We start from the raw sequence: 22,706 nt of genomic DNA on the forward strand, positions 1-22,706 counted from the left end.
AAATGAGCCCGTCTGCTGTTCTATATCTGCCCACGCGCCCAAGATATCTGCCGGATATATTGAACGCTCCTTTGGACCAACTGTCCCGAGCCCTGGAGGCCCGAACCGACCAGTCACCGGCCTTGTGGAAACCGCTATCACCAGAGCACGCAGTGCGCACGGTCGGGGCAGTACAGAGGGGGGGGGGGGATCCAGCACGGACTCGCAGAACAAACACTACTCACGCGGTCCTGCGCCGTGCGTGTGTGTTGGTAAGCCGTCTCGCGGCCACGCCACTGCGGACGTGGTTGTTATTTAGACGGGAGTATTCGGCACCGTTGCGCCGTGTGCCATGGAGCTGCGCGAGCTCACCATAGCCGGGCTTTACGTGCCGCAGCTGCCAGCTGCTGAGCTTCGAGCTTCGGCTGCGGCTCGAGTCTCCCGACAGTGTCGACTGAACTGGGGGCGCCTGGCTGGACCGCTGCTAGGATAGGCATGCCGGGTGCTGATCCTCCGCGGTCGCCCCGCCACGGGAGGTGAGTGCCGTCCGCACGGGAGGTGAGTGCCGTCCGCACGGGAGGTGAGTCCCGTCCGCACGGGAGGTGAGTCCCGTATGCACGGGAGGTGAGTGCCGTCCGCACGAGATGCGAGTGCCGTCCGCACGAGAGGTGAGTGCCGTCCGCACGAGATGCGAGTGCTGTCCGCCGCACGGGAAGCGAGTGCCGTCCGCCGCACGGGGGTGAGTGCCGTTCGCACGGGAGGTGAGTGCCGTCCGCACGGGAGGTGAGTGCCCTCCGCCCGGGAGGCGAGTGCCGTCCACCGCACGGGAGGCGAGTGTCGTCCGCCGCACGGGAGGCGAGTGCCGTCCGCCGCACGGGAAGCGAGTGCCGTCCGCCGCACGGGAGGCGAGTGCCGTCCGCCGAACGGGAGGCGAGTCCCGTCCGCCGCCAGGGAGGCGAGTGCCGTCCGCCGCACGGGAGGCGAGTGCTGTCCGCCCCGGCCCGACAATAACTCCGCCCAGAGCGGAGAGAACAGAAGAGTCCGGCGATAGCTCCGCACGATGCTCGGCGTACACCTAACCTTGTGAGTCGCACACAGAGAAGTACATGCCCTACTCGTCCGTCAGAACATGGGACCAAACAGCGGCAATAAATGTCACCCTTTCAATTATGGGATGGCCACTGATAGACCTGGCGGAAGGCCAGCACGAAGAAGAAAAAACGGTCCGCGGCTGGTCCGTGGCATTTCCCTCACCTGTCATCGGTACACAGCCCGCATCACTGAGCAGCGGTGGATACGTTACCTCAAGACTGCCGTTTATACACATTTTATGCCGTATTGGCCGACCGCCGATCAAGCGAATGTGTAATCTGGCGGATGTTCGCCCTTTTAATAGCGAGGAGTGATAATACGAATGCAAATACTTACAATACCCCAAAATTTAAGAAAATATGCCAACGATATAATAGCCACATTGCGACGAACACCCATCACATTCACGACAAACACGACTCACATACGGCCTTCAGCGCTCCCATACAGCATACCGGTCATAGCGGCAAAAGTCGACGCAGCCGGCCGTGCACGCCACACCCATCAAATGTTTGTGGACTCGGAGGCTCCACAACCCGAACACCAGGCCTGGGCCGGGTGGCGATGGGTCAGCGCGGACCCACTCACCTGGTTCTTGCACTCCACCTCCACCTGAGCCAGCTTGGTGCGGGCCAGCTCGAGCTCGAGCTCCGGATGCGCGCGTCCCGGGCCCGCACCGGGTCCTCCTCGCAGAGATCGCGCCAGCGGGTGCTGCACCGCCGTCCGGACGCGTACTTGACCGAGCACGACTGACAGGCGGTGGTGACGAGACCCTGCCGGCCGCACATCACGAGCGTCACGCCGGCCCGCGGCGACGCCCCCGTCACGTCCGCGACCGTCACGCGGACTCGCCAGCACCGGTCGGTCAGGTCGGACGCCGGCCGGCCGCAGTCGCCGCCTGGACGCCGGTGTTGTGGCGTTGCTTCACCCACTCTCGGAGGAGACTGCACCGTGCACACGACCTTCATGAACTGGAGATCTCGCTGTTGGAGCGAGCCGCCTGCTCCTTTTCCAGCCGCGCGCTCAGCTGGGAGCAGATCTGAGGAGAGCAGGGCAAAACACCATCAGCACCCACGCCACCGCACGCGTCCCCGCCACCATTTGCTGACCCACGATACAACGGACGCTCCCACCAGCGTCAGACGGTCTCGCCGGGCCGACCAGCCTCCTCACACGCCCGGATCGCCTCACTGCTTGTAGTCGTCGATGATGGAGGCGTTACCTGCAGCTCCGACTCGCTCTTCTGCACCTCCCGTTCAGCAGCTCCTTCACCTGTCGCGCACGGCCGGCGGCCGGAGGGGTCCGCGACCCGCCTCGCTGCCGCCGCAGCCGGCGGGCCCCACGCGCGGCGCCACCTCAGCGGGCGGGGCCGACGCGGTCCGAAGCGGCAGGGCTGGGCACCGGCGGCCGGGCTGGGGCGCCGCGCGTCGGCCACACACAGCCAACACGATTCGTCCGCCACACACGACAAGACTAACACGATTCGGATGAACTGCCTGACACGACCGACACGGTTCGTCTGCTTGATACGTCTGACACCCTTACGACACACTGACCTCACCTGATGACGACACATGACAGGCCTGATAAACGCGCCCTAGGCTGCAGCGACCCGTGTGATATACCTGATTAAGCGCACTAGGCTGCAGCGACCCATGTGATATACTGATACCACCAATGCGGATTGGCGACACATCTAACCTGATACGCTTGACGCAGCTCACGACGCGCATGACACCTAAAACGCCTGACCTGACACGACTCGTCCAGCAGGCGTCGCTTTCTCCTCCTCCGTATCGGCCAGCCGGGTCTGCGAGGTGACCAGCTCGCGGGAGATCTTCTCGCACTGCTCCTCCGTCTGCCGGGGCCGGGGCGCCGCCGCGTCAGTCAGGCGCGCGCGGCGCGGCGGCAGCACCCCCGGTCATTCGGCGCGTCCCCGGAGACAGCTGACGCGGGACCACCTCAGGAAGCCACTCCTCTTAGCCAGATCATTTCGAAAAGAGGACAGCGAGTGGAGGGAAGGGACAGACGCATCCCGCAGACATGACTGACCAGGCACCCACATCGCAAGGAAGGCGCGTACTGGTCCTGCCGCGCAGCACGTGGCTGACACAGGCCCCGACGCTCGCGCTCCGCCGACCCGTAAGGCGGGGCGGAGGTGCGGTGGACCTCAACCACGTCCAGGTTGCGACGCAGCTGGATCTTGCTGGCCACCAGCTCCATGGCCAGGTCGTCATTCTCGTGCTCGAGGCGCAGGTTGGCCGCCAGCAGCTTGCGGTTCTCGCGTTGCAGGCGGTCGGCCGGGTCCTCCCGCAGCCGCTCCTGCTCTGTGGGCCGGCCGCGCGACGGTCAGACACTTCCGCGGCTGTCGCAGGACATTCTCATGACGAGCGTGACTCAGCGTTTACATCGGCTGTAACAGAACGCCGTCCTTCGATAACGCTGCGCGATCGTCTAGCTCAAGATCCATACGCATCACCTTGATGTCATACCGTGCCAACTTCGGGAGCTTCTGTACCACTTCATGGCCCGGACAAGTGTCTCTCCTTCAGTACCACACCACGCCTACTCTGTAGGACCCGGACCGTCCCCGGGAAGCCAGATGACATCCCCTGCCGGCGCAGCACGTTACACACACACAGTTCCCACGCGAGCGCGCCGACTGCTCGAGACGCTGCGGTCCCGTTCAGCGCCAGGTGCCGCCGACGCGCGGAGATCACGCTCACTTCGCGCCTCCGTCTCACCTTTGATGGCCAGGTACTCCTTCTCGTACTTCCGCAGCTTCTTGACCTTGGTGGCCACGGCCGTCTTCACCAGCTGGCGCGCGTTCTCCTCGTTGCGGTACCGCTTCGGCAGCGAGACGCGGAAGAACTTGAGTGTGCCCCTCGAAGTCCAGGCCGAGCAGGTCCTTCTTGGACACCTGGCCGGGCACGAGCATGGGATGGGTATGGGGACCTTCGTCTTCGCGCACACCTGGCCGGCCCAGATGAGGCTCAGGATGGGGAGCGGCATGCCCCTCCCGCGCACCCAACCGGACAGCCGGCCGCCGGAGATACACGACACACTACAGCTGCTTTCATGGACAGACAGATTACCGTGAACGCACGTTGTTTATCAAAGCGCATGAGCCATACAAACCTGATGCCAAGACTCTCAGCTCTGGAAGAAGTTACGGCAGATGCGGTGGAGCCATTCTTACATTGCACAGCAACGCAAACCTGATGAAAAAAGCTCAGATGCCGCGACTGAAAACATCGTCCACGAACGCATCATGTCGAGGAGTGCCCACTGAACGTGTGCCAGCACCACAACAGTGAAGCAGGGCTTGACAGAAGGCTCTCGCTGGGGTGGCCTGAGTGGCGCACCGGTGCTGCACCACAGCGAACGCCTAGCCCGCTCACCCTACCAGCTGCGGACACGGCCGCGCCCAAGTCAGCACCCACCTGCAGCAGAGCTATGGCCACCTGGAAGATCCAGTCCATGTCCTTCAGGAGGAAGACGTCCAGCACGTTGAACACCAAGTACAGTGGGAACTTGGCCGTGTAGAGCGTGAGAAACCACTGCGAGGCGAACATGTGCGACTCGACGCCCAGCTCGGCGAAGTGGCTCCACAGCTCGGGCAGGTGCTCCTGTCGGTGCGCCGGCCTGCGTCAGCGCCGGCACGGCTCGTGCCGGGCCCAGAGGCGCGACGGTCACGGGGACGAGGTCACCAGTCACAACACACTCTACACCAGGCGTCAAGGGCCGGGCCCGGTGGTCACGGGGACGAGGTCACCATTCACAACACACTACACCAGGCGTCAGGGGCTCGGTGGTCACGGGGACGAGGTCACCAGTCACAACACACTCTACACCAGGCGTCAGGGGCCGGGCCCGGTGGTCACGGGGACGAGGTCACCAGTCACAACACACTCTACACCAGGCGTCAGGGGCCGGGCCCGGTGGTCACGGGGACGAGGTCACCATTCACAACACACTACACCAGGCGTCAGGGGCTCGGTGGTTACGGGGACGAGGTCACCAGTCACAACACACTCTACACCAGGCGTCAGGGGCTCGGTGGTTACGGGGACGAGGTCACCAGTCACAACACACTCTACACCAGGCGTCAGGGGCTCGGTGGTTACGGGGACGAGGTCACCAGTCACAACACACTCTACACCAGGCGTCAGGGGCTCGGTGGTTACGGGGACGAGGTCACCAGTCACAACACACTCTACACCAGGCGTCAGCAGCCCGGCGTGAGTCTCCCGCGAGGAGTAACCTACAAATCGGTCACAAGGTCCGTGTGGACAGCACATACGAACCGATTACATCTGACGCTCAGATAAGGCGAACGTAAACAACGCGCGCCGACCGAAGTGGCCCACCTCCAGCAGTCTGTCCAGCTGGTAGAAGCGCAGGTGCAGGATGGCGAAGCCGTCCTTGAAGAGCTCACGCAGGCCGTACTGGAACATGATGCGGACCAGCACGCAGAACGCCTGCTCCTCAGGCATCTGGGGACAGGGGACAGGGGTCAGGGGTCACGTGCGACGGCGTGAACCGAGGGCAGGGACGAGCAGCACGCGCCAGCTGTCTCCGGCGCGCTGACGGCGGGCCGCGCGGCCCGACGCCACCGATTACATCCGGCCCGAAGTCACCGCCGCAATCAGTCGAGCGCTTTAGTCAGGGCGGGAACTCCTCATTCGGAGCGTCTAATGACAACCGGCTGAGAGTAGATTTGGAACCATGTAGCACTCGAAGTTTGCGATCTTATTAAATTCACGGCCCAACTTGATTTCATTTGACTGCGAGACAGCGGAAAACTGCATGAGAGAGATCAGGTGCTCCAAGTTAGAAGCGAATGGCAGATGTTCACAACTCAGGAAGTGGGAGTCCTCATCTGCCAGGGAGCAACTGTTTCACCAAAGCCCACAGAATGGAAGGTGAAGATAAAATAAGGCGGTCTCTACGCTCCCACGCAGGCAAATCCCAGAAACGGATGTTTCTCCCACGTACAGTAGCTATAGCAACAAATTTGGTCGGCCCTACAAGTTCGGAGTCACCTGAAGAGCATCGCGGTATCAAATCTGGAAGGCGACGACAACGACTTGTGAGCAGCTGGCTCAGTATGATCATGGTGTCAATGCACTCTTTTATCGCTTTCGTACAAGATTCCACATCCTATAAAGCCGAATATGCCTCCATTCTGTAATGGCCCTTTTGCCAAATGAGCATAAAAACATCCTTGTAGTCTCTGCTAAAGAGCACACTTATCTAAAATATGTTTGTCGAACTGGGTAAAATGCGTTGTCATGAGGCGCAATTCAATTCATTCAGCCAACGGCACACATCATTCGAAAGCCAACTGAAAACCGGATATTTGAAGGGAAAAAAGATATGCCAGGAGGCTTTGAATAGTTTCAATCCCGAGCCACGGACAGTATTTAGCCGAACCGTCTCACCTCAATCATCGGGAATAAATAGCAATGACCTATCTGGGCGAGTCCATTGCGTACCAGCAGCGCACAAGCCAAGCTTTCCTTTTGACAGAGACCTACCGGCCCAACGCCTTAGACAGGAAGGAACAAATGCCGTCGATCTCACTCTCCCGAGAACTCTGAGAACCCGTGATGGCCGCCAATGGAGTGCGACAGCCGGGGGAAGAGAAGCTACTGACACGACGTCGCTGACTTGGCACCAGGATCAGGTGGCTGATAACGATCTCGTCGCCGCCTCAGCCTGGGACCCGCGTTCGCAAACCGTCCGGCGCTAGGTGAGGACTATTTGGATAGCTGGTATCGAACGGACAGGGCCACCGCCTTCTGAACACGTTTGGCATGCTGCCACGTCTCTGACAAGTCAGACACGAAGCCTGAAGACAACGGCACGCAACCATCCCCAACACGACGAGACACCAGCATCAGCCTGGATGGGCATCCCGACACTCTCGTGAGCAAGGAAGGCGCCAAGCGGCGGCAAGGCGGGGACTGCCACGCATCGCCGACGAACGGAGCCAGCCGCTGAGGCGTGATGAAAGGCAGGATCCCGCCGACAGCAGGACGAAGAGCCGGACCCGTCACCGGACCGCGTAACGAAGGCCGCCGGCGCCGGAGGTTGACGGCCGGCCAGGCCCGATCAACACAGCAGCTTAGATTCAGTACGCGTCCAACACGACGCGAAATAATATACAGATCAGCTTTCCGGATGGCCAGATGACACAGAGCTTTGTGATTTGCTGAGATAACACCAAGGCTGCGAAAGCGTTGGTTCAAACGGCTGGGACGCGCGGCCAGTCAGTACATGTGGAGTCCCCGAATACATAGAACTGCTCGTTCCCCCAAACCACTACCTGTACCAAACCGATCGGCTGACGAAGACATCGCCCTACACACGGCCGGCCAGCGGCCGCACATCGCTACCGCGCGCGACTCCAGCCGGCACTGGAACAGCGCGCCGCCCCAGTGCGCGTCAGGTCACGGAGTGTGCAGCAGCCGGCGTCCGACGACCAACTCACGTGCAGAAGCAGCGCCGCCTCCAGGAAGCTGAGGCCCTGGCAGTAGCCGACCTCGGCGTCGTACACGGCGTACGCCTTGGACATCTTGAAGAGCGAGTCCTGGCCGACGCCGCCGGCCTCGCGGAAGTACTCGTGGCCGGTGAAGGTGCGGTTGATGTCCTTCTGGATGACCGTCTCCCAGCTGGAGTCCTGGGGGTCACCGGCACGGACCCGCGCGTCAGACGCTGGGGCTTTAGTAAACAGCTGTCGCCGGTCGTCACATCCTCGCCAAGCTGCCAACCGCCGAAAGACAACGTCTCCCGCCGCAGGCACATATGAGCTCTGGCTGATCGACAATGACAACTGATGGGCTGGCCGGTTTAGAGCACGTGGCGATAAGGGAATCTGACGTACTGCGAAACCCCGGACGGAAGAACTGTTTGCACTCGTTTGGTAAATAGGCATGCACACAATGTCTCGGCCAACTAATTAACCGGCCGTCGGCAGGCGTTAATGAGTCCTGAGCAGGGCTGGATGGCGTGTGGCTTCAGCCCTGCATGTGTCACAGCTCGGGTTCTCTCCTGCTGTACACAGCGCTCTCCTGCTCTCCTGCTGTATAACTGCTGTACCTCGAGCCAGAGTCTTCTGGTTACAAACTCAGCGCTGTACCAACTGATCTAACAGGTAAGGAATCGGTTGGCGGAGCGCCAGGCTCACAATTAGCAGACCACGACTGGAATCCCAGCCATTCCAAGGCCAGCATTGGAGCTGTAGCACATTCATGACCGAAAGCCAAACATTACCCAGTCATTCTCAGGAGTCAATAACGCCCGACGATAACCAAAAAATCATCTGGCCGAATCACTGTTTACACACTACCACATTGGACACGGACGATAGTCTGAACAAATAGTCCATTCGTGAAACTAAAACCTCGTATCAATCCTTCGGTAAACCATCATCTGCTGTTTTGCACCGCGCAGCGCACGTCTTGAAGTAGCCCAGTTGACAAGTTTCAAGAGACCTTAGTTAGCACATCTGAGAAAGTTCCGGAGACAGGAATCTTACCAGTTCTTTATGAACTTGGCTCAACCTCAGACTCCACACAAACGACAAGTACATAACAGCAACTCGAATTCGCGGTGACGCAGGTCGTCCAGATGTCAGCAACAAGGTGAATGTGACATTGAAAACATAGCAGCCAATAAGTCGCATCCAAACGAGTACGGCAGTGGTGACCCCAGCTGGCGCATACAGCACCGGCCAGCATCCCCGTTCTTCGCGCGCCAGCTCGGCTGCCGTGGAAGTTAGTCGCGTCTGTAGCCGGCGGGCGGCGCCTGTGCCGCCCGGCTGCGCCATGGCGACCGGCCGACGGCCCGCCCACCTTGGTGATGAGCATCTTGTACGTGTCCAGCATGTCCTGATCCTCGTGACAGCGGGCCAGCAGCTGCCACACCTCGCCGCGTAGCGCCTCCGGCACGCCGCGCTTCACCAGCCCTGCCGACACGGGATCAGCCGGGGTCAGCCCCCACCAGCGCCGCCCGGTCGGGGCAGGCTCACATGCGCGCGCGTTGGGCCATGTCGGCCACACCCGCGCACACCCGACATGTCGAGCCAGGTCAGCGCACACCCGCGCATATCAGGCCAGATAAGCTACAAGTGAGCCGTGCTTCTACACACCGACACGCCGCAAACATGGCCGACTGCAAAGGCAATGACTCTCGTAGTGTTCATTAAGTCGGCAAACGGCCACCTCACGCGCAGGTCACGGGCGTCCGGCGCGAGGTCGCGTGCGCCGTGGCGGCCGCCGAACGCACCGCTGAGGCCGCGCGGCCGCTGCGCCAGGTTGAGGCGCCACTTGGCCAGGACGTCGCCCCAGTGCGCCAGCTCGCCCTCGCCGCAGTCCTTGCTGACCTCGCCCGAGCCCGACGGCAGCGGGTCGTCGTTGTCTGCAACGGAGCCGCCACTAAGCCGCGCGGACGAGAGCCAGCGCTCGGACAGGCGCGGCGACGCAGACGGTCGGCACCGAGTCGTCTGAGAGATTGCACCGAAGCGCACACAGAGAGGGTAGAAAGAAAAGGGAAAGGACGTGCAGCCATGCCTCATAAGCATGTGTCACCACGAAGAAATCAACAACCAAAAAATCGTCGCATATGATGTACAATCAACTATCCTGTGAGACCAGGCTCGAAAAGTTGGTAATAGAAACGACAAAGATCATACGAGCAGTTGTTTAATCCCGAGAAAATGTGAACTTAGCCGAACACGAACTCATCATTCATATTTCGCTTGTAACAACTGCTTCATAACAACGCTGGATGATGCACAGAAATTGCCATCGGCGCTTAAGTCATTCGATTGACTGTTGCCCATAGGACTGCCGTTTAACAGGTTTTTAGAAATGGGCATATAGAAAAGGTGAATGTGTGAGCGCACATCTCTCTTCCCGGTAGTTCGTCGTGCTCACCGGCATGACTGCCGGTGCGCGTGCTAGCTGTTGGGGTGGCGCGAGTTTGCGAAACCCCAATATCGTTCCGTGCGCGTGTTTTGCCCCTTTCTCGTGGTGTTCCTTGTATATTTGCCCGTAATTTCATATTGTTAAACTGCTTGCACATACTCGACTATGGCGCTGTTTCCAAGTTATTCGCTTCCCGTTTCGTCTTAATTAGTACCACCGCTCAAATTTCCGTTTTATATAGCACACAACCTGACTTACGTTCTAACTCCCACTCAAGGCGAAACTTGTACTTAAAATGGTCGACGGCCAATTTATGGCCACTGATTTCACGAATCGCGCTGACGCAAGCCAGGCACCAATACAAATGCAGTAGCAGTATCTGCGTGATGTTTGTAAGGCGTCATGAATGTCTGGGTGACCTTTAAAATAGACTGCACGAAAAAGTCCGCACAGGTTCGCGGGCATCCAGCCCAGAAACAAGAGGGTTCAAAGTATTTGTGGGCCATACTGAGTGATCTTCAAAATGGCTATCTCAATCCAAAACCCCAAACAAATGCGGAACATCCACTTTCATCACACCTCAGCCTCGTCCTAGAGGTCGCCGCTGAGGAGCTTTTGCTGGAAAACTTGCGAACTCGACCCATCCTCGCACGCGCCGTCTACCAAGCCAGCACCTATTCGAGAGGTGGTATGCGGGCGCACAACACAAACACCAATACCATAGCCGTTTGATCTCAACTGATCCAATCTACAGCAGCCACAAGATGCGGGGTTTTGCCGCTGTGATTACACCGGAGCGCCGCCCTCACCGGGCGACAAGACCACAGCTAAACTGGCTTCACTTGTAGCGCCGCACACTTCCGACCCGCCAGCAAGCGTGTTTTCAATCTCCCGGCTGGCATGAGACCCCGCAGCGGCGACCGGCTGCCTTCTCAATGGATCCACGCGCGACGGGGGCGTCGCCGTGATCAACAGTCCAGCAGTGGCGGCGGTGTTGCACGCGACAGTCGCAACAAATATCATTGGCCCCTTCCGCGAACCGGCACAACATGTGTTGCCACGGAGTCGGGAGGAGCACTGGCCGAGTCGGGTCGGCTCGGCTCGGCTCGGCTCGGCTCGGCTCGGCTCGGCTCGGCTCGGCTCGGCTCGGCTCGGCTCGGCTCGGCTCGGCTCGGCTCGGCTCGGCTCGGCTCGGCTCGGCTCGGCTCGGCTCGGCTCGGCTCGGCTCGGCTCGGCTCGGCTCGGCTCGGCTCGGGGCTCGGCTCGGGGCTCGGCTCGGGGCTCGGCTCGGCTAGGCTCGGCTCGGCTCGGCTCGGCTCGGCTCGGTTCGGTTCGGGCCGAACCGGGTCAGGCCGGGTCGGGTCGGGCCGGGTCAGGCCGGACCGGGTCGCGCCGGGTCGGGTCGGACCATGTTGAGCGCCCGCTGCCGGTCACAGCCAGCAGACCAGCCTGCTCGCCAGACACGGCGAGCAGTCAGCACCGAGCAGCTCGGACGTGACGGCACCCCGCGTGCCGCACCCAGCGGCAGCGGCCTTGAGAGCGGTACAGCTAGTGACGCCGTCGGCCCGGGAGCTTATGACCTGACCCGTACGGGGACGGCAGGCGACGCCAGACTCTCCCGTACCGATCAATGTGTCGCAGGACGGCCTCTCGCTGGGCCCACGGCACTAGCAACACACTGAACTGCTCAGGTAGTAACATGTCCCATACAAATCCTCCCGTCCACGCGGCCCGTTCGAGCGCAGCACTCACATAGCACTTAGTTTGTTACTCATTCGGACACCTCGGGAATGTATCGGTCGTGTTGGCGTCGTCGGCGTGCCCTGAAGGCGATGTTATCAACAGCCCGTCCGTCACGCGGGCATTCCCCCTCCTGTGGAGCGATCGACACCAAGTGCCGACATCCGGGTGGCTCGCTTGCACACGAAGCCATGAACAGCAGCGCAGGTGATGACAAACGCAGCGACGACAGAATCCGCCGGACACGCCGGCGAGTGGTGCCGCCAGGCGCTAGGTGTCGGGACACCAGTCGACATTCCACGACGCGACCCGCCGCAAGGCGCGACAATTGTTCCGCGCTGCTCGGAGTCACTGCAAACAGTGACAGCACGTACACAGCCTCGGGCGATTCGCCGTCTGGCAGTGACTGATGCGCGCCCGGCTGGCGATGAGAACACAACTCGCGTTTGTGAACGCGTCTGACCAGCCGCATGGGCCGTATTTCAGGGGCATGCGTGTTTAAAAACACGTGACCGGTGGGAGACGGGAGTTTGCACATGTCGCGCGTTTCGCCTCAGTAAGAACAACGTAACGGGGACGCGTGTTGTCAGCACACACACACACACACACACACTAAGCGCGAAAGTAACACAGATAAGACAGAAGTAATAGCCTTATTCCTCAGAGCAAAATAGGAAAATGGAGATATAGTTTAGTTGATATTTTGGCAATGTGCAACTTCTGCTGTTGTTTCGATAAAGGCATGTTGCCGAAATATCAGCCCAACTATATCTCCATTCTCCTGCTGTTTTGTTTTTCTCCAGTGAATAAGGCTATTACTACCGCCTTAACCATGTCAATAATGCCCCTCGCTAACGTACAGAACAGCTTACGCAATAGAAAACAGAAACCGAATAGAAAACAACACGTTGTATCCGGCAGGCCCCGCAGCGGACCGGGCGTGCGTTCGGGCGGGTCAGGCGTTCACGCGCAGCTGCAGTCGAGGCGGCCTACACCTCGCGGACTGAGCGCACCAGGGCACTGTGCGGCGGTGTGCTGCACTTAAGCGAAAACCATCTCTGATATTTTGTGTAGCCTTGGCTACGTCTGACAAGTGGCCTAGGAAGGTGACAACGGTTCACGAAGGAGTTTTCGCAGTTCCGCGCGCGGCGACACTCCCTCATGCTAACCAATAGCCGCAACGTAAGGAGAATTGGCTACAAACATGGCGTAAGATCCTATGCAGTTGGGATAGTCTGAACCCTCCCCCCCAATCCGATTAAAAAATAAGCCCCTGGATGTGACAGGGACCCCCTTAATTTTACACACCAAACTTGCAACAAACAAAAAACAACAAAAACGCAAGCATTTATCAAACAACACTTTGATATTCTCCAAATGCAAAATGAAATGCCCAAATCCGGCGACAAAACAGCATCTGGGTCAGACTGGTCACCCCTGGGCAGAGTCGGCTTGCTTTACGAAGCTGCTAACCTCAGTCACCAAGTGTAGGTACGGGTCGTCGAGCCGGAATTCCACTCAGAAGTCCGCGGGTACAAATATGGCGGACCGCGCTGAGTCCATCTGCTCCCATTGCCCCCCCCCCCCCCCCTTCCCCCCAGGGTCGACATCGTTACAGGGGAGCTCTGCAGTTCGCTACAGCTGGCGACATCCTTACCTGTCGAAAACTGCTGTATGGACGATTGCACATTGTTTCGACTTTCGACAGAAAGATATTTCGCCTCAGTTATATAAATGCTGCATGATCTCTAGTGTGTATACACTTTTTCTAGCATACTTTTATATCTTCGGATGACCTGAGTTGGTGCCCATTAAGCACACAAATTAATGGTTATCACTGACTGATCTGACCGTAGTTGTACGGCGAGCGAGTGAAGACGGCGACAACGGGGCCTTCGTCTCATCGCGTTTGCTTCATGATACTCTCTTGTCTGCCTCTTCCCCCGGCCGGGGTAAACAGCCGGGGTGTTTACAGCCTGGTGAACAAATTCGTGACTCTCCCTTCCTTCTGTTCCGCTTTTTGTAGCCCTCGCGCATTTAAACCACATGCAAACCCAGCGGCGTTCTAGAAACGAAATGATGACACTGGCCGTTTCCATGCGACCCTAATCACGCGATGTTATAAGCAACTGCAGAACAATCATTCCATATGGAAAAGACCCACACTATGCATTACTGGACTAAGATCATTCAAGGCGAATTGCACCTGGCACTTGGACTTGCATCCGGGCTGGATTTCAGTTAGGTACAGAGCGATCTTGTTGGCAACGCTTTTTCAATTTGCTTGTCTCAATCTTCGCCAGGCTTTTATGTTTAGTGGCATGCCTTCTCTGCTTTAACTCCTCATGAGCATGACTTCAGCTACCCCGGATTCGTCTCAGCCACACCCTGATTAGCCTGCAACGTTTGCGTGTTTGCTACCAAATGTATGGCAACAAGCTGGTAAGCATATCGTAATGTTTCGGCGAGGGGCGTGGCAAATATGTGGATTTTTAAATCGATGCCCTCCCTGAACCACCCAAAATTATCGCAAATCACAACCCGAGTTTACATTTGCATTGGGGCCCAGTCCTTCCTCTGGGAAATGTTCACGTATCACGCTGTATTTTGCGAGGATTGTTACCCACACGTCACCTAAGCAAATTACTTATACAGTTTGAGGACGAAGAGCCGATATTGCTCATTTGACCACGATGAATGCTTCAGGGCAACAGACGGCTTATCACTCCCCACTCCCCCCACCCCCGCACACTGGACGACGTACCACTCCCCTTGTGACCGACCATGGACCGTGTACGTCGTGTATAGTCCATGGCCAGACGACTTTCCGCTCTCCTCCTGGGCCGACCATGGACCGCGTACGTCGTATACAGTCACTCTCCAGACCACTCACCGCTCTCCCCCTGGCCAGGCCACGGACCGTGTGCGTCGTATACAGTCCATGGCCAGGCGACTTACCGCTCTCCTCCTGGCCAGGCGACTTACCGCTCTCCTACTGACCCGGCCGACTTACCGCTCTCCTCCTGGCCAGGCGACCCGGGACTGGTGACGCTTGGAGACCGCCCCGCAAGTCCGGGCAGGCTCGCCAGGTTCAGGCTCAGCAGCATGTTCCTGGATGTCTCCATCTCGCCCAGGTTCTCCAGCCTCTCGAATTCCAGCTGCTCCCCAGTCTGCGAGATAAGTCAGAGGCGTGGCAGCGATGGTGCGTCCGTTTTCTCAACCACGTCACATTTATGAAACAATACAACAACGCGGAATATTCGCCTTTTGAGTCTCGAATAAACGCTCGCGTGATCGCGTGCCATCAAACACCGACATACAAGCCACACGACGGGTGGCCGCCAGTATCACGTCCACTGCTGCACGTGTAATGTAGCACAGCCTCAGGAGCTTTCTAGCGCCATCGTAAGTTAAACCGACGCAGATACGGTACGAACCCAGGGTCTCGCAATGCTTTCAAAAACACTTCGGTGGTCCGTGTACGCTGTTTTCTCATATGAACGATACTCCAACGCACTGGTCACCGTCACCCCCACGGCGTAAGCTTGCCTTCTTAACGAGCAGCGAGAACTTCTGAAGAAGCTTTTTGGTGGAGAAGTACCAAAACCGCTCCGACTGCGGGTAGATCCGAACCCGGGACTCCAGGAGGAACCTGACCGGCTCGTGGATGCCCTCTGAAAAGAACAGAGCCGGCTGTCAGAATCAACCCTCCCCACACACGGGGAGAGGGGGGGGGCGAAGTGAAATGTTGATCGCTGGGCCTCAACATAACATCTTTGAGTCACCGCTTCACGCAAACGTTCACATGTGTTAGCACCTGTAAGGAAGGCTCGGACTACAGTCCTGATCAGCGGTGTTGCTGTTCACACGACGCTTCGGTTCACCGCTCGCTCGGTCGTGGTCGAGCATTGTGGCCCTGAGAGCGACCACCAGATATTCTGCCTAGAAGCCCGGATCGGCCGGCTGACGCACGCGCATGGCTTCGCACCGAACAAGTGAACCTAACCAACCAACGCCAAACGATGGCTGGGGAAGTGACTGTCTGAAATGTTGCGTGAACAATACCACTAATGGCACAGCCAATAGTCTCAATGAACATTCCACAGTTTGCTTTGTTCTCACTTGATGTATGCAACATTTACCAAGTAGAATCGACAAGCAGAATATAGGGGGCCCACAACGCCAGGCGCAGGGATCCGTCGGGAGCGCACATGCAATGTGCAGGTCAGCTGACAACCCCACCAACAGAGGGCAGTTTAGTGCTTCTCCCATAATGGTGCCACGCACAAACACACCCAGCCTGACCTAGGACAGTGCAGTGCTACCACCAATGACCAAGTTGCCCACACCCATCCTGAACTAGGATGATGCCGTGCTACCACCAATGACCAAGTTACCCACACCCACCCTGGCCCCAGGTCAGCAGGTGTCACCCACCAATGGCCAGGTCACCCACACCCACCCTGACCCGAGGTCAGCATGTATCATACCCTAATGGCCAGGTTACTCACACCCACCCTGACCCGAGGTCAGCATGTACCACCCACCAATGACCAGGTCACCCACACCCACCCTGACCCGAGGTCAGCATGCATCGCCCACCAATGACCAGGTTATCCACACCCACCCCGACCCAAGGTCAGCATGTATCACCCACCAATGACCAGGTCACCCACACCCACCCTGACCCGAGGTCAGCATGTGTCACCCACCAATGACCAGGTCACCCACACCCACCCTGACCCGAGGTCAGCATGTGTCACCCACCAATGACCAGGTCACCCACACCCACCCTGACCCGAGGTCAGCATGTATCACCCACCAATGACCAGGTCGACGCCGATCGACATCACGAGCGGCAGATCCTTGGGCGTCTCCTGGTTGAGCAGCGTCAGGTTCGGGTCGCCTGCGTCCCATAGGCCCACCACGCTGTAGCAGTGCCGATCACCCACCACGCTGCCCATGGAGGGCTGGCGGAGCAGACACGGCCCGGGCCGGGTCACCAGCGTGTCGGGCCGGGCAACACGCTCGCACCGGTCAGCCAGGCGCACAGGGACACACATGAGTGTCCCACCGCCGGAAGACGATGGTGGCCATGAGTGTGATAATAATAAAAATAGCAATACTATTGATACGGCTCATAGTAATAACAATAATGGTAATAGCAATAAAAATAAAGGTAAAAATAATCATAACACTCATCATACTAATAATAAGTCAGAATAATAACATTCTAATAACAATAATAATAATAACAGTGCTGTTGATAACCACGATGATAATGACGACGATGATGAAGAATATGAAGATGTCATCAAGCAGCACGCACACGTGCCAGCCACCACATCAAGTCAAGCAGCATACCTGTATCTCATCCAATAAATCATCACCTCATCAGTCAATTTTCTCATAATTTACGCCGCTGTACCTGCCCGGCAGCAGGTCAGCCCACATCGCCATCGCGCCGCGACCCGTCCGGCGCCACTGACCATCTCCAGTAGCGTCATGTCGCCGTGTTTGACGTTCTTGCCGGGCGCCACCAGCAGGCCGAAGCAGCGCTCGACGGTGAGCGGCGGCAGCAGGTCGCTCGTCTGCCGCACCGACACCAGCACCTTGCGCTGCGTGTTGCAGCGCAGCTTGAAGCCGCCCTTGTCGCGCGGGATGGCCGCGTACACGCCCTGAGCGCCGATAGGACCGGCGTGACGTCGTTGCGAGGGGGCCGACTGGGGTGGGAGGTTGTGTCTGTGATGCGCATCGGATGTTGACCTGGATATTATATCTGCTCAAAACAAGTTTTAAGTCTAAATACGTTTCTTATTAGCTGGATAAGGGCGAGATCACAATATTTATAAAGACAAAACACAAGCGTACATGTTTTCCATGTCAAAGTCGCCACTACGTAAGCATGGAAGAAAAATCCACAGGTGCCATGAGGCAAAGCTGAAGGCTTCCCTACCACGCGGCATCTTTTCACAAACATGCTGAAATACAGCATGAATCTTGGCATGATGCTTCGACCAGATGGCACAAAACCCCCTGACCAGGAATAAAGATATATGATAACTGCAACGGCGTGGCACCGAAATAATACATCACCCTCCGTACCTCTGAAAACCAGAGGCAACTGGCTGCAGAGATACGTGCATCCGCATGCTGTTCCTTCACAATATGCGCTTTAAGCTGACATATACGACACTGGCTGCCAGGGGGCGCGTCCCGAGCCTTGCCTGCGTCGCCGCGTGCCCCCGACCCCGCCGAGCGGCACCCGCCCGCTGGGAGGCGCACCGGGCCGCCTCTGCCCTGACGGCGACCGGCGGCGCGCTCACCTTGGCGTCCTCCTCCTGCATCTCAACGGACAGCTCGAAGTCGTAGCGACAGGTGCGCGGCGCCACGTCCACGCCGTCCTCAGCCGCCCCCTCCGCCGACTGCTTCCTGAAGGCGCGCGCGAAGCAGCCCAACACCCGACCGGACTGGGGGCGCGAGTGCGGCCCGGCGTCACCCGCTGTCCGGCGGAGGCATACCTGCGGCTGGCGCGCCCGCACCCACCGCCGGCAAGCCGCCTGTGCGGCGTGAGTGATGCTACCACAGTCCATGGCTTGCCGAGGGCGGGCGAGGTGACCAAATACAGCACGCTGCGGCGTCCCACATGCAAGCGCGACAGCCATGAGGTAGGGTAAGGGGCGTCCCTTGTACAAAGAGATACGGTTCCATCCAATCACACGTTTACCGCTTATCGAAGGAAAAGGCGCGGCCATGGACACACAATCCACATCATATCACCACGCTGCAGGCGGGAGCTCCGCACCGAGCTGTTGACATTGGGAGCGCTTTGGCCAGCCTGGCGCGCAGGAGCGGCGGCGACCGAGGCCGGCGGCTCCGGGGCCGGCGCCGCCGGCCGCACCGCCCGACGCAGGAGCTCACCGCACGGGCGGCGGCGCACTTGAAGACGTGACACTGGAAGATGGCCGTCTCTTCGGCGTCGCCGCGTGAGCAGGTGAAGCCGAAGCACTGCTCCTCGGGGCCGCCCCGCCTGACCCACGGCGCAGAACAGGATCCGGTAGACGGGGAAGCTGGTCATCACCGTCTCCGTCTCCTCCTCGTACACCCTGCCGACACGCCGACCTCGCACGTCAACACTGCACGCGGTGGTCAACTGAGATAGCCGTGCTGATCACGCTCTTGCGCTAGAAAGCGATGTATTTCAAACTCATATTTTGCACACAAGTCAAGAAAAGCCTCCTGCGTCTGAATAAATCATGAGCTCAACATGCATATCTGATAATAGCTTTGTCTTCATAACCAGCGGTTTTTAAATTTTATAGCGCAAAAATCAAAACCATCGTTCCGAAATCGCAGGGCACTGGCGGAAAATCGGGATGCGAGTGGGGTGGGGGAGGGGTTGGGAAACTTTGAGAGCTGAGCGACCCACAACTCAAGCCACGAACAGGCCAACAGCCACCACGCACCGAGGCGACTTGACCGATTAGCACTGGCCGCCCGGGAAGCCCGACAAACAACAACACTGATAGCAGGCGCCTCACGCCGCCACCACACGCCGCGCGGGACGACGGCCACTCACACGACGCAGCCCTGCGGCGTGGTGGGCACGGCCACGCACACGGGGATGGCCTGGCGGCCGGCCTCCTCCGCGTTCAGGATGGCCATGTTGCGCTGGATCTCGGGCTCGCTGCGCGGCGCGTTGATGGACGCCGCGCCCCAGGTAGAACACACGGTGGACATGGCGTGGTCGTTGCCGGCGTCGGCGGCGCCCTCGGACGCGCTGGAGCCGGTCAGTGCTGCCGGAGCGGCACCGGCCAGCGTCACTGGCCGCGCCCGTCCTCACAGCGAGCCGCGGCGCCGTCACCGGCCCGGCAGCGGGGCCTGGCCGTGGTGTGAGCACACCGCACAGGGCCGGCCACGACGACCGGCGCATGACCAGCCTTCATCTGCATACCAGCCGGATTCAGTACGGCCATGGTTGCTATGGACACGCCTAATAGATCCTAGTACAATATGCCACGCCTGCCACACCATATGCCATACCGCTAATGTATCGACACCACACCGGCATCGACCCACTATTGCAGGCGGACCACAGGAGTTAGCACACTATATAAATCCTCAATGCTGTGCATTACGCCACAATACAGCACAAGGCGAAGGGCCCATGCAGCCCGTGTCGCTGTGGTCCTAGCGACCGCAGGCGCCGGCCGCCGTCGTACCATCACTCGGCTTGTCGTCGTCGTCCGTGGCAGCTGGGGCGAGGGCGGTTGTGGCGGGGCCGGCTGTGGCGGGGGCGGTGGGGGCGGCGGGGGGCGGCGGGGGCGGCGGGGGCGGCGGCGGGGGTCTGCGCCGGGCAGCCGTCGCCGCCAGCGCCGCTGTCGGACGCCACGACGGCCTCGGCGTCGGCAATGCAGTCGTGCAGGTCGTCCATGAGCTGTGGGCAGTCCGCCGGCGCCGGGCAGGCTGAGCCGCGGGTCGGCGTCGCTCGTCTCGGTCAGGATCACAAACTCGTCCGTGCTGTCCCAGTCGCCGGCAGGCTCAGCCATCCTCTGACGCCTGACCGCGCGGTGGGAGCAGCGGTCAGCCGACACAAACATCCTCTGACGCCTGACCGCGCGGTGGGAGCAGCGGTCAGCCGACACAAACATCCTCTGACGCCTGATCACGCTGGTGGGAGCAGCGGTCAGCCGACACAAACATCCTCTGACGCCTGACCGCGCGGTGGGAGCAGCGGTCAGCCGACACAAACATCCTCTGACGCCTGATCACGCGGTGGGAGCAGCGGTCAAGCCGACACAAACATCCTCTGACGCCTGATCACGCGGCCGGAGGCAGCAGTCAGCCGACACGAACATTCTCTGACGCCTGACCACGCGGCCAAAGCAGCTGTCAGCCGACACAAATATCCTCTGACGCCTGACCACGCGGCCGGAGCACCGGTCAGCCGACACAAATATCATCTGACGCCTGATCACGCGGCCGGAAGCAGCGGACAGCCCACACAAACATCCTCTGACGCCTGATCACACGGCCGAAGCAGCGGTCAGCCCACACAAACATCCTCTGACGCCTGATCACGCGGCCGGAGCCCCACAGCCGACACAAACATCCTCCGACACCTGATCACGCGGCCGAAGCAGCGATCAGCCCACACAAACATCCTCTGACGCCTGATCACGCGGCCGGAGCCCACAGCCGACACAAACATCCTCCGACACCTGATCACGCGGCCGAAGCAGCGATCAGCCCACACAAACATCCTCTGACGCCTGATCACGCGGCCGGAGCCCACAGCCGACACAAACATCCTCCGACACCTGATCACGCGGCCGGAGCAGCAGTCAGCCGACACAAACATCCTCTGACGCCTGATCACGCGGCCGGAGCCCACAGCCGACACAAACATCCTCCGACACCTGATCACGCGGCCGGAGCAGCGATCAGCCCACACAACATCCTCTGACGCCTGATCACGCGGCCGGAGCCCACAGCCGACACAACATCCTCCGACACCTGATCACGCGGCCGGAGCAGCGATCAGCCCACACAAACCTCCTCTGACGCCTGATCACGCGGCCGGAGCCCACAGCCGACACAACATCCTCTGACGCCTGATCACGCGGCCGGAGCAGCGGTCAGCCGACACAAATATCCTCTGACGCCTGATCACGCGGCCGGAGCAGCAGACGGCCCACACAAACATCCTCTGACGCCTGACCACGCGGCCGGAGCAGCGGTCAGCCGACACAAATATCCTCTGACGCCTGACCACGCGGCCGAAGCAGCGGTCAGCCCACACAAACATCCTCTGACACCTGATCACGTGGCCGGAGCAGCAGTCAGCTGATAAAACACATGCGCACACGCTTGAAAAACCAAACGAGGAGAGAAACAATCAGCAAACTGACACGAGTTCCAAACGACGTTCCATATCCCGTGATTCCACATGATAAAATGCAAATGGAGGACTGCACAAAAGACGCGTACTCACATTTTGTTTGATATCCAAGAACACCGCATGTGAACTAATAAGAGGCCACCATAAAATGAGAACCGGGAGAACTCCACACAACGCAGGTCGCCATGCAGACAGATCGCCGCGCCCATCCACCATTCGATGCCTAATGGTTGAGACCCTCTAGCACTTCCGAAAATGGTGATCCTAGGTCCAATCAAAGACGCCAACTTCGCCCAATTTCAAAAGTCTTGCTTGCAGACAACTCAGTTCTAAGAAATCATCCGTGCGGACAGCACACAAGCTGAGCTGTCTGCAAGCAAATATTTTGGAACGTGGCGAAACAAACCACACTGACCTGAGTTAGTCGCTATTTTGGTGGAGATTTGATCGGTCGGATCTGACAAATCTATTGTCTGTACGCCATACAGTCTCAGCAGCTGAGCAGGTGGTAAAGACTAAATGATACACTCAAGCAACAATCTTGAAATGTGGCGATATTGATCAGCTTCGCTGTGACCTAGGGTCCCCACTTTTGGAGCCGAGATAAGAAAGCAACTATTTCATATCGAATAGCGAAGGTTTCATGACGATCGAAGCTAAATAAAAGGTGTCCTAAATAATGCATTCCAGCAGCTGAAATCGTTACGGACTCCCGTGCCGCACGTTTACTGCTCAATTTGTGTACAACAAACGGTGTTATCTCGTGGGCCCAACCGCAGTCCCCAGTGCCACCCAAAATGCTCCCGGTCGTTATTGATATGATATAATCCTGTCGATACGACAATGTTCTCGGCAGTGAAGCTGCCGAGAGTATTGTCTAGTGTTCTGCACTTCGATGGTATATGAGAATTCAAAGCTATTTGCCTTGGTATTTATAGCACCCCCAGCAAGCACCTTCCTCTCATCTTGCAACTTTTGCGACTTTTTTGCCGCATCATACAAGCTGAAGGTTAAGACGCTTGCCTCCTAAGGATATGCCAAGAGCTCGTGGTCCAAATCAT

At 58.8% G+C, this 22,706-nt stretch overlaps 1 protein-coding gene across 1 annotated transcript in view; it reads right to left on the reverse strand.

Moving 5' to 3' along the window:
• Positions 1-19,484, reverse strand: part of LOC119102841 (rab GTPase-activating protein 1-like) — a 28,445-nt gene extending 8,961 nt beyond the window's left edge. The window contains 19 exon segments of the mRNA XM_037226292.1: positions 1,709-1,844; positions 2,294-2,343; positions 2,824-2,929; positions 3,247-3,398; positions 3,816-3,954; positions 3,956-3,991; positions 4,515-4,700; positions 5,442-5,567; positions 7,568-7,756; positions 8,931-9,043; positions 9,364-9,495; positions 14,758-14,914; positions 15,294-15,418; positions 16,567-16,714; positions 17,234-17,422; positions 18,071-18,214; positions 18,666-18,770; positions 18,772-18,850; positions 19,324-19,484. Of these exon segments, the coding sequence (XP_037082187.1) occupies positions 1,709-1,844; positions 2,294-2,343; positions 2,824-2,929; positions 3,247-3,398; positions 3,816-3,954; positions 3,956-3,991; positions 4,515-4,700; positions 5,442-5,567; positions 7,568-7,756; positions 8,931-9,043; positions 9,364-9,495; positions 14,758-14,914; positions 15,294-15,418; positions 16,567-16,714; positions 17,234-17,422; positions 18,071-18,214; positions 18,666-18,770; positions 18,772-18,850; positions 19,324-19,484 (2,473 nt within the window).
• Between the last annotated feature and the right edge of the window lie 3,222 nt (positions 19,485-22,706).

This window comes from Pollicipes pollicipes, unplaced genomic scaffold, assembly GCF_011947565.3.
Source record: "Pollicipes pollicipes isolate AB1234 unplaced genomic scaffold, Ppol_2.1 Scaffold_5724;HRSCAF=6776_pilon_pilon_pilon, whole genome shotgun sequence".
NCBI lineage: Eukaryota > Metazoa > Arthropoda > Thecostraca > Pollicipedomorpha > Pollicipedidae > Pollicipes > Pollicipes pollicipes.